This window comes from Oncorhynchus tshawytscha, linkage group LG24, assembly GCF_018296145.1.
Source record: "Oncorhynchus tshawytscha isolate Ot180627B linkage group LG24, Otsh_v2.0, whole genome shotgun sequence".
Classification (NCBI taxonomy): Eukaryota; Metazoa; Chordata; class Actinopteri; order Salmoniformes; family Salmonidae; genus Oncorhynchus; species Oncorhynchus tshawytscha.
Window position 1 is genome coordinate 12753724 of NC_056452.1, and position 12197 is coordinate 12765920.

At 43.5% G+C, this 12197-nt stretch overlaps 1 protein-coding gene across 3 annotated transcripts in view; it reads right to left on the reverse strand.

Moving 5' to 3' along the window:
- rab11fip3 (RAB11 family interacting protein 3 (class II)) overlaps window positions 1-12197 on the reverse strand; it is a 51737-nt gene that overhangs the window by 24306 nt on the left and 15234 nt on the right. For 2 of the 3 annotated variants that reach the window (XM_024386862.2, XM_024386864.2), the window contains exons 2-4: window positions 9673-9766; window positions 7002-7078; window positions 1201-1373 (exon numbers count right to left, since the gene is read on the reverse strand). In XM_024386862.2, coding sequence (XP_024242630.1) covers window positions 1201-1373; window positions 7002-7078; window positions 9673-9766 — 344 coding nt within the window. Of the gene's footprint in view, window positions 1-1200; window positions 1374-4043; window positions 4408-7001; window positions 7079-9672; window positions 9767-12197 lie in introns of those variants that run through there. The other variant, XM_024386865.2, reaches the window with a different exon arrangement.

Sequence of the window (12197 nt, forward strand, 5' to 3'; positions counted from 1 at the left end):
CGATGACCTAAGATCTCGATTCTCTACCATCTGGTCCTTAGCAAATAAAAACAATCGTCACTCAAAATAACTACGATCTCCAGGCTTTGTTCCTCAAATAACCATGTACTGCATTTCATCACAATCATCACTTTATAATGCTTTATCTTGCAAGTTATCTGCCATGTGTTGAAGACAGGTCCCACTGCAAATCTAAGAGTTCAAAACACATCTGGCCAACAGTAATCATCCAATAGTAAGACAATAACATGATCTATGTCATTTGTTAACTGATCAAAACAAACCATGGTAATTAGACTAGAGGCACATTAGAGCCTGCATGCACTTGAGGAACAGCCAAGACCAACCACCCTGGAGCAACCATAAACAAAAGGCGTCTTCAGTTAGATTGATATGATAAGACGTTTTGTTCTCGGTAGACGAAAGGTATTTTAAGCCCAGGGCCATTACAATGGTGGCTATTATTGCCTCTAATCTGTCTGGTGACCCACATAAGACTCCAAGTCGTCTCTAGAAACTAAGACGGGATACAGAGGCTTGATGCTACCGAGGCTGTGATGACTGGAGCTAGCGTTGGTTTGACTTATCCTAGTTAATTACCATTACTATTTCGACCTATATGTACCATAATGTTACAGTCAAACCCTGGTGTCTGAGTGATTAGCAGTGTTTCAACGTGGGTGGTATTCAGGACAGCTTCGACCTACCTTTGCCTCACATCGATTTAGCTACATACGAAATTACAACTTTAGCGCAAGGTTAAAGGTAGACTCAGCGATATGACGTAGATGCAGAAAGTAAACAGCACGGTGGCTCAATTTCCGCAGCAACAAAGAGTGTTGAAGCGAGAGCCTCAACTTCGTCGCTGTTTTGGTCCCGTGGCTAGCACGTGGTAAAATCATGAAGCGTACCCGTGCACATGCGCAGATACTGTGTGCGATGGTCTTGCATTTCGCACATCGCAATATCCGCTGTGCTGCTCGTAGCAACGCCATTTCGCTGAGTCTACCTTTAATGATTATGGTAGTTCTAAGTACGAGGTGAAGGGGTATAGTTAGGGTTTGATTTTGGCCAACCATATGTGGGTCGAGTTAAGGGGCCAAGGTTAGAGGTGATGATCAGGACTAACTATTGGGCCAGGGGCCTGTCCTGAGAAAACTGTGAATGACCATGCAGAGGCAAAAGTAAGCCAGAACTGACCTGTTGCTACTGTCCTCTGGGTCGTGGAGCGTGGCCTCGATGCCGCTGTCCGTCTCCACATCCTCGTGCATCTCGGGCTGGACCAGGGCTCCCGTGTCCTCGTCGGTGAACGTCTCACACTCGCTGTAAGTGCTCTCCGAGCCCAGGTATGCACTGTCCGTCACCTCGTTTTGCTACAGGAGGGAAATAGGATATTTATAGTTATCCTTTAAGACAAAGTTAGTAATCATATAATGTCACAATTGTGGTCTAAAGTACGTACATGTTTTGTTATTTAGCAAGACGCTCTTATCCAGAGCGACTTTACATAGCAATTAGGGTTAAGTGCCCTGCTCAAGGGCACATCGACAGATGTTTTACCTAGCTCCCGGATTCGAACCAACGACATTTCATTTACTGTCAGAACTCTCTAAACCACTAGGCTACCTGCCGCCCTGGTACACAAAGAGAGTTAAGTGGACATCGTTTGAATTGAGAAATCATTAACAGGTGACTAAAAACAGCAGTATGATGTCTGGTAGGTACAGTGCATTCGGAAAGTATTCAGACCCCTTGACCTTTTCCACAATTTGTTATGTTACAGTGCTATTTTAAAAAGTATTAAAAAAATAAAAATCCTCATCAATCTACACAGAATACCCTATAATGAATAAGTGAAAACAGTTTTTTTAGAAAGGTTTGCTAATTTATAAAAAATAAAAAACTTATTTACATAAGTATTCAGACCCTTTGCTATGAGACTTGAAATTGAGTTCAGGTGCATCCTGTTTTCATTGATCATCCTTGAGATGTTTCTACAACTTGATTGGAGTCCACCTGTGGTAAGTTCAATTGATTTGACAAGTTTTGGGAAGGCACACACCTGTCTATATAAGGTCCCACAGTTGACAGTGCATGTCAGAGCAAAAACCAAGCCATGAGTTCGAAGGAATTGTCCGTAGAGCTCCGAGACAGGATTGTGTCGAGGCACAGATCTGGGGAAGGGTACCAAAACATGTCTGCAGCATTGAAGATCCCCAAGAACGCAGTGGCCTCTATCATCCTTACATAGAAGAAGTTTGGAACCACCGAGACTCTTCCTAGAGCTTGCCGCCCGGCCAAACGGAACATTTGGGAGAGAAGGGCCTTGGTCAGAGAGGTGACCAAGAACCTGATGGTCACTCTGACAGAGGTCAACAGTTTCTCTGTGGAGATGGGAGAACCTTCCAGGAGGACAAACATCTCTGCAGCACTCCACCAATCAGGCACCAATCAGGCCTTTATGGTAGAGTGGCCAGACGGAAGCCACTCCTCAGTAAAAGGCACGACAGCCAACTTGAAGTTTGCCAAAAGGCCCCTAAAGGATTCTCAGACCATTAGAAACAAGATTCTCTGGTCTGATGAAACCAAGATTGAACTCTTTGGCCTGAATGCCAAGCGTCACATCTGGAGGAAACCTGGCACCATCCCTACGGTGAAGCATGGTGGTAGAAGCATCATGCTGTGGGGATGTTTTTTTCAGCGGCAGGGACTGAGAGACTAGTGTGGATCGAGGGAAATATGAACGGAGCAAAGTACAGAGAGATCCTTTTTTAAAAAAGCCTGCTCCAGAGCGCTCAGGACCTCAGACTGGGGCAAAGGTTCCCCTTCCAACAGGACAACAACAGGAGTGGCTTCGGGACAAGTCTCTGAATGTCCTTGAGTGGCAGGGCCAGAGCCCAGACTTGAACCCAATCGAACATCTCTGGAGAGACTGGAAAATAGCTGTGCAGCGACACTCCCCATCCAACCTGACAGAGCTTGAGAGGATCTGCAGAGAAGAATGGGAGAAATTCCCCAAATATATATGTGCCAAGCTTGTAGCGTCATACCCAAAAAGACTCAAGGCTGTAATCGGTGCCAAAGGTGCTTCAACAAAGTACTGACTAAAGGGTCTGAATACTTATGGAAATGTGATATATCCGCTTTTTATTTTTAATAAATGTGCCAAAAATTCTAAAAACCTGCTTTTGATTTGTCATTATGGGACATTGTGTGTAGATTGATGAGGAACAAAAACAAATGAATCCATTTTTGAATAAGGTTGAAACCTAACAAAATGTGGAAAAAGTCAAGGGGTCTGAATTCTTTTCGAATGCACTGTACATACAGTAGCTAATGTGTGGGTGGACTGTATAAGCAAATCAACATTAAAAACACCTATGACTAGAGGCTGTACTGGATACGGTTGACTCTTACGGCCTACTTTTTTCCGAGCTATAATTTTGCTGACAGCATTCATTGATATCAATTATGACTCCAGAGGAAAGATGTTTATCTGTGACGCATCCTGAGCAGATATGGAAAGAAACAAACGATGGTAATGATTAACAAGCTGTTACGTATATCATGAAACCAAGCAGAACAGATGAATTATGATCGTCGTAGATTGTATAGGCCAAATTGTGTAAATCTTGAGATAAGTCTGCTAAAAAATTTCACATCACCAATCATAGACGGTTCATCAAAGAAAACAAGCAAAGAAACAATATTCTCATAGGAGAGCGTAGTCGCAATTCAACTGTTGCCAATGGCAGTGAAAAGCCAATTAGAGCCGCGTCCAAACAACTGATGCGGCATAAACACATTTCAGTTCCAACCTGTCAGGTTTCAGATGTCCGTGCCAAGCAAAGCCTACTGTGTCAACACCTTGAGTCAACATTGACTAACACAGAGATTTCACTTCCTAAAGCACAAAAAAACATCAAAATGTTCAAATAGACACTCAATAGAACTTCATAAGACATTTAGCTATAACAAGAGCCTGCCAGGTGAGTCTCAATGAGTCCAGAGCAAGAGAGCCATCATGGGAGACCCTCCCATACCTGTCTGTGTTGAGTTCCAGGAGGAACCGGGCCCAGAAGGCTGTCCACCATGCCCAAAACCATGCTGTCTGCCTGGGGCTCACGGGCAGGAAGACTGGCCTGTAATGAAACCCCCCAGTAATTTCCCCTCCTAGCGCTTCCTCCTTTTCAATCTCAGAAAGCAAAAGTGTAAAACATAGAATGCCCAACACCTAGTTCAGCTCCAGTGGGTTCTCAAAAGGGGTGGAGTCTGGAGACTGAAAGAGTCCGAAGGCAAGGGTACAGCCCGTACTGCCACTACCACCCCAACTACCCCTCTCATGGAATTTGATGATCAAAATGTCATATGAAAGAAAGGGAGCAATGTTCCCTTTAACTTTTTCTACTTCAATGTCTCTAGCTCCTGGACCAATGTGACAGGGTGAATCATTAAGCCACCGCCTGTTCTACCTGTCTTTACAGGCTTGTATGATTGGATGAAGAGGGCCATATAAACTGTACGTGCATAGCCATAAACTGACTAGTTGTTTACCTTAAAGGCCCAGTGGAGTAAAACATTTGATTTTCATGTGTTTTATATATATATATTTCCAAACTATGAGGTTGGATACTGTGAAAAAGAGAGTAAGGGAAGTTTGAAAACACTGTCTGAAACGTCAGCCTGTTTTGGTGGGACGGAGTTTTGGCCGTAAATTAGTTAAAACAATGAGAGAGAGAGTTCCAAACCGCTCTGCCAATAACAGCTATTTTTTACTTTCCCCCTACCCATTCAGACCACTCCCAGACAGTCTTAGCAAAATTCTTGCTTGAGAAATGTCTCTTTGCTAAAAAAGCATTTATTTATTTTTTGGACCATTTTAATTAAAAACAAATCACAGTGAGGTACAAAATTGTTAACACAGAAATGATTTGATACTGAGATAAAAACGGCTGCATTGGACCTTTAAGGAGGCAAAACCAGCACGTTGTAAGCCCAGAGATCGAGCCATTGGAGGAGAGGGGTCTGGATTGGCTGTGTTAATGCATCTCTTCCTTATAAGAAGAGGTTAGGCCACAATGGCTAAGTATTGACAGGGAGAGATACTCTCACAATAACAAGGGGTAACAACACACTGGTTGGGTATTTTTGGGGACGTAAACAAGCCGGCTGAGAGCGGGAAGGACAAGGAAGAGGAAAAGTAGGAGGAGGAGGGTGGAGTGTTTGGTTTTCTCAAGGCAAGCAGGCCCTCCGCCCAGCTACCTCACCTCTCCTGTTTTGAGAGCAAACAGGCTTAGAACAGTGTGGCCATTGAGTGAGGAACCTTACTGCCAGGACCCCAGGGGGAAAACAACGAGTTCAGGGACACAGGTGTGGCATTGACATTAAAAGCACCAACCACCAACTCTCCCCAAACTCCATCCAATACAGCTACCGCTATTTCTTAGGGCAGGACATTTGTTAGAAATGTATACTGTAGTGATACAGCAGGTAATGTTTAATTCAATGTCATGGAGAGGACACCCAACACTGATTTTAAGCAAACCGTTTCTGCAACTATCTTCACTGTGTTTTTGGAGGTTGTGCAATAACTAAAGGCTATTAGTTGTAATTTTCCTCTCCCGTGTGGCTCAGTTGGTAAAGCATGGTGCTTGCAACGCCAGGGTTGTAGGTTCAATTCCCCCAGGGGACTATAATGTCAATTTAAAAGGTACCCAAACCAGATAGGTATTATTGGAGGGCTAATACAAATGAAAGTCCATTGAAAAACAGTGTTGGACTTGATTCAACCTGTCAAGTAAACGCTAAGGTTTAAGTGCTAGGTTAGAGCCAAAGCTTGCCTGGCCAGACCACTGCTGTATATTATACTGAGATGACAGACTGCACTAATTAGCCATACCAATAGGGGGCGCTGAAACTACACAGTGTGCACATTCTACAGTGTTGGAAGCAAACTGACTGAATAATATTTTGCCTTACCTCCCTACTCTTCTACATTTGCACACACCGTATGTTTGTTTATGTGTAACTCTGTGTTGTTGTTTTTGTCGCACTGCTTTGCTTTACCATGGCCAGGTCGCAGTTGTAAATGAGAACTTGTTCTCAACTGGCCTACCTGGTTAAATAAAGGTGAAATAAATGTAAAACATGTAAAAACAGTCGAAAGAAAAGGTCTTCATATTCATCATCTCCAGCACCACCCCAACGTCAACCTATGTGAAAATGGCGCGTTTATGTTTCGTAGTAAAAAAGATAGAAAAAGATAAGTATTTCCAATGACATCAACAACCAATTAGTAGGCAACACCTACTCAAAATTGATCAAAATCACACGATGTCCACCAATGTCATTGGAAAACACTTACCTTCCAAATATATATTTTTTTACTACAAACATAGAAACCCACCATTTTCACCATGTTGATGTTGGGGTGGTGCTGGTGAGGATGAATATGAGGTAGGACATTTTTGAATTTACAAGTCCACACACAAGAGGAGCCAGGAATTTCAGATATGTCCACCGCAGCTGAAAAAACATAACAGCATGCGTGTGTAAAGTACGACCAGACTCCAACCATTCAATATTTAGTCAAAAGAAAAATATGACGGGTGCCAAACTGTAGTGTTCAGCATGCGGAATATTCCCAGTGGGGTAACGATAGCTTTTCTGGCCACTTGCTGAAAATACTATGGGATGTGTGAGTGCACAGAGACTTCAGCCTGGGAGCTGTATGCAAAGGGACAATGGGGACAGCACAACCGGACCACACAAGACCAAAATAAATTACAATGGACCGTCACAGTGGTGTACCATGCTATACAGGACTGCTCATTCACCACCCTGGCCCATATTATGCTGCTTTATGTTGGGGGTTCATATACTGTGGTGCAGTCAGTCACATTGCTTTCCTGATGTACTTAAGTCTGTGTGAGTGGTCATATCGCTGGTAGTAACTAATGTCACGGAGAACTGCGATGACTATATCCAATGACATCACCCACCTCATCGTACTCCTCTGAGCAGCCCACGGCTCCGTCCCCTGGGCTGAAGTGCACATCGTAGAGCTGGGGCTCTGTCCCTGCAGACACAGACAGGACAAGGTCAACACACGCAGGCCAATAACACACAGCAAACACATACAGAGCAAAGTCAACACAATGTGATGGTAAACACCGAGCCAATGTGCCAACGAAAACATGGCAGAACAGCGCCACTACACAGGTGTAATACAGTAAACAGAGGAAATACTGTAGGGTCCACTCTGGGAGTTAAGGATTTAACTGCACGTTAGAGAACTAATAATAGGCTGCACTGTATAAGTGAAGCAAATCAAAAAAGGATTTCAGCTTTTTTATTAAAAGGGCAAAACTTGAAAGTATACAGAAGGGGGGGGGGGAGTAAATGTCAGGAAAAAAGTCAAATGTACTATGGTCAAATACAGTGCTTCTTTTACTGTACATGTCTTCGCTAACCTATTTAGAAAAACAGTCTTTATGCTTGGAGTAACAATCAACATTATGTAACAGTCACATTTCAAGGGCTGCCATGTACACAATGTGAGTGTGTGAAGTGTGTGTCAGCTAAATCAACCAATAAAAAGAACACGAAATGACCCCTATCAAATTCAGATTTGGAGACTCCAATGAAAGCACCTGCAGATAAGTGCTGTGAAACCCGAGACCAACCAATCGGGAGTGGACAGTAGGGTGTCGGGCCAGACTCCCAGCAGCCACTGGGGCAGGCTCCTGTATCTGGTTAACAATGCTCTGAATAACACCCTGCTGCTGAGCTAAGAACACAAACAGTGCTCTTGACAGCAGCGGTCGCTGGACCACATGCAGGTTGTACCTCGGTCTTACGTAACAACCGCTGCTGTTCAGGACTGATACAAATGACTGGCCAGTTAACTAGAACATAAAGTCTCATTTTGTGCTGGGAGGAGGTTCGCTTGAGAGGGTTGCCTGTCCCTCTGTATAAGACGGTCGCTTGGCACCGACTCAAAAACGGTTACAATGGACAGAGACATTGTATTTTCTAAGAGTTGACAGACTTTATTCAACTTGTCTCCCTGTGCTACACTGGCTTACCAGACATGCCATAGACACCACAGGGGGTAAGGTATTTCCACTGCCAACAGGCTTTCTTTATAAAAAAACACATCCAGCCAGTAACCGACAGAGAAATGACAAGGAAAAACAAAGTTAAAATTAAAATAAGTAAACATTCTAAATGAACTGGGATTCCAGTTGCAGCTGGAATAGCAGGTTTTCTGATGTGACTCCAGAGAAACGAGGTGGGGGTGACCAGTGCAGAACACTTGTAGCCCTGAGCTAGGTTAGCTATACAGACAGATGGACTGGAATTCTGACAACCAAGCTTGAGAGGCCTGGGAAGTTAAGGGTGACTCTTTCTCCTGTCCTTTGTGAGGTCTCATGAAACGGATAAGGAGCTGACATGAGAAGAAAGACAGAGAGACGATCAGAAACGAGTGGGGGGGAGAGAGAGTGAGAGAGAGAAAGAGGAGACACTGAATTATTCAGGTGAATAGGACTCAGCCCAGTCCCTCTCCCTCCCTCCTTCATTCTCTAGCTGAAACCTGGCCTAGCAGAAGTCCATGTGCCTCGTGTCTCATGCTTTCCAGAATATTACTTATTAACTGTCCGGGTAACTGGAGCGTTTGTAACCCAGAAAGCACAGGGAAAAACTCCAACACAGACCAACAGCAAAGCAAAGAGCTGTGGTGGCAGCCAGGGCAACAACACTGTTGCGATGACATCAACACAAACCTCTGCAGCACGCTAACACAGCTAGTGTGTGATGTCAACACTGTCTCTGTGTTGATGATGATGATGTCAGCATAGCCCCAGGGTGACATTCTTTACCATAATGGCAATATTGTGACTCATAACAGGATTGCAGTGGAATATTTGTTTTTAGTATTCCACTGGTTTCGTTTGCAGCAACCTATGATTTTCATGGGTGGGCTGAAAAATGGACATTGTGTAAACGAGCAGTCTACGGCCTACACATACTTTTCAGGACACATCTCTCACCCGTCCTTGAAGTGGATGAGAAAAACCTGATGACTCAGTAGTCAGGCACATGATACATTGCTTCCATTGTTTAGAAAAGGAAGGTTTATAATAGGCTAGGCCTTTGTATACACTCCCACTTTTTCTCAACTCATGAAATGAGCTGAAGAGGAAAATGTTCCGTGAAAGAAAAACAATGTGATTTGAGTGCAGTCTGAATGAAATTGGGTCACTGTTTTTTTTCTCTCCCCTCCTCGAAACCTTTCACCTTAGCTAAATGTGAGCAGATGAACAATGGACTCTGCCATCAGGAAGAAGCTGGGATAGATAGAGCCTGATAGGACCGACATATGGTACTGATCAATGGAGGGCCTGATCTTAAAACTGAACAGAAGTAGCAGACTTAATGAAATGATAGCCATTTCAAATAGTTCAAATGAAGATGTATTGGAGTCCATCTAGTGGATAGAGATACCAACTGATTGACAAAAGACGCCCCATTTTGTCCGATTTTCTTGGCATGTCAGTGAGAGCGCATAGGCCTCATTTTCGAGCTTTCAAAGGCGTTTCCAAATAAAGGTCCAAGCTATGACGGCAGTCATGGTCATCACAGCTTTGTAAGGAAGATCCTCTGACTCACCTCCATTGCTGATGGCCGAGATTCCTCGATGGAAGTCCTCGAAGCTGATCACCCCCAGCCCACTTGGATCCAGGAACTTGGTCAGATCCTTCACCTGTAATAATGAGACAGCCATGATGGACCTTTCAAACACACTTAGACACAGCAATCAAAAAGCTAACTTCATCATATAATCAAATCAGCTGTGTTGCCCCGAGTGCTTTGTGAATAAATCACATTTCATTCTGTCCAAATTAACGTGAAGTCCGGGCAATGCTTACACATGGTAAAAATTAGCGAATAGAATTAAGGAACAGGGGAATGCATTCAAATTGAAAGGTTGTAGCTTTGCGAACACTAAGGACATTAAAACAAATGGACTACCTAAAATTACTGATTTCATTGAGCTCGGTCACGTAATGGAAATTTGTCAGGGACGGCAAAAACATAATTGAGAATCTGAAAAATGACTAAACTGTCTCACTGAGCCTTCTGTGGTTAGGCTCCTTCAACCGGTATGATGTTTCTTTTCAAGACAAGACAATGAGAACCAATAACAAAGTGCTCTGACCTCCACAGAATCATATGTTTCTGCACACGTAGACATATTTCTGATTTCATAACTCTTTCATAAAAGGTACATGGGAATGCGCTTCAATTTTACAGGACTGCAGTGTCCTCAGACAAGGTGAGCTTATGGGTTGAGCTCCAAGTGTCTCACCTCCCTCAACACAAGCCCAACACGTCTCTATAAACCTACTTAAACCAAAAGACACACACACACACACACACACACGCATGCACTCTCTCTCACACACACACACACAACGCAAAACCTTGCTACCACTTGCATTTTACAACTTAAATAAAGATTTCTATACACAACGAGACAGAGTGCACCTAACCTGGCACTCAAATGACAAGATACAATCAGTTACGTGATGTCCCTGTATCCATTCCCCGGGTAACCTGGCAACCTGGCAACAAGAGGTGGTATCCAAGGAGACCAGTGTTTGTGCTCTTTACACTCTAATGTATAAGAACTAGACTGAACAGCCAACATAAACATTGTTGTGGGGCTGAAATATGGAATTGGGGAATATGGAATGCATTTATTGTTTTGTTTTCCAAAAGGTGAACTGCACTCACTGATTCCGCATGTGTTTCTTCCGGTGCTCATTAAGAAATTCAGCGGCCATTACTCAAGCCCAAACGAGAGTCCTCTTTGGGGTGTGGCTTAATGTGGGTGTATCTTGGGTGTGTCTTTGCCATTCAAATCACAACAAACAAACAAAAGCAGTAGTGAGTAACTCAGTGACAGCGAGGTAAGCTAAGATAGCTTTGCTAAGGAGAGAAGTTGATGTTGAAGACTTCTGCCCTCCTGACTGACTCGCCATCTCAAGATGATCTGCTGATTCAGTTCTAGGTGTAGGCTAAAGCCCGCGCTGACCTTATGTTTAGCCAACCTGGGAGCAGCTAGCTAGCATAGCAATATTTATCTGTCAAATCCCAATTATACCAACATAGCAAGAAGTACCAGTGTCTGGAATGTGTTTCATGAGACACTCATTCGACAACACCTTGCTACTAGAGTAGCTTGCAACTTGAAGTTTTATCACGTCATCTAAAGACATGTTACCGTGGAAATGATAACAACTGCGAGTTGAATTCCCGGTCTTCAGTCAGCTCAGCTGTCAACACACATTTCTATTAAAAACACACAAAAATATGGTTAAGTGAGAAAAAGACAAAATAAAGGATATTCACATGAGCACCACAATGCCTACTCCACCCATGCTCTACTAAGGTTTTCCAGCACACAGCTTTGACCTACTACAGTAGCGATGTTGGGCTATTGTACTTCAAACAACGTGAATGCTTCTCAAATCGCCTCATTCATACTCTTAGAGGAGGTGCTCCGACAATAATGTGAATTGTACCGCATACAAGTTAAAGTATTGGATTCTTTACACACCACACTAATCCCATTCCATTACCGTTTCAAGCATTTTTTATTATGTGAAAACAAGCTATGCTTTTATACTTATAAGACTTGATTCAGCAAGCTGTTTTGTCTTGTTGTAATGTGGTGCCTAACTGTATTTCCTTACAACATTTTTATTTAGCAATACATGTCATTGAGAAGAAGAAAAATCATAAAATCTTTTTGGGGTCAGTAGGTGCCCAACATAACACCAGGTGGTGTGGACACAGTCCCTCGTTTATTAAAGGTCTATTGAGCCTGTCTGCATTCCTGATTTCCGTCATCGCTAGCTTACCTGTGTAATATTGACATAAGCTCAGAAACAGCCCCATATACTACCCACCATTGCGACCTGTACGCTCTCGTTGGCTGGCCCTCACTTCATACTCGTCGCCAAACCCACTGGCTCCATGTCATCTACAAGACCCTGCTAGGTAAAGTCCCCCTTTATCTCAGCTCGCTGGTCACCATAGCATCTCCCACCTGTAGCACACGCTCCAGCAGGTATATCTCTCTAGTCACCCCCAAAACCAATTCTTTCTTTGGCCGCCTCTCCTTCCAG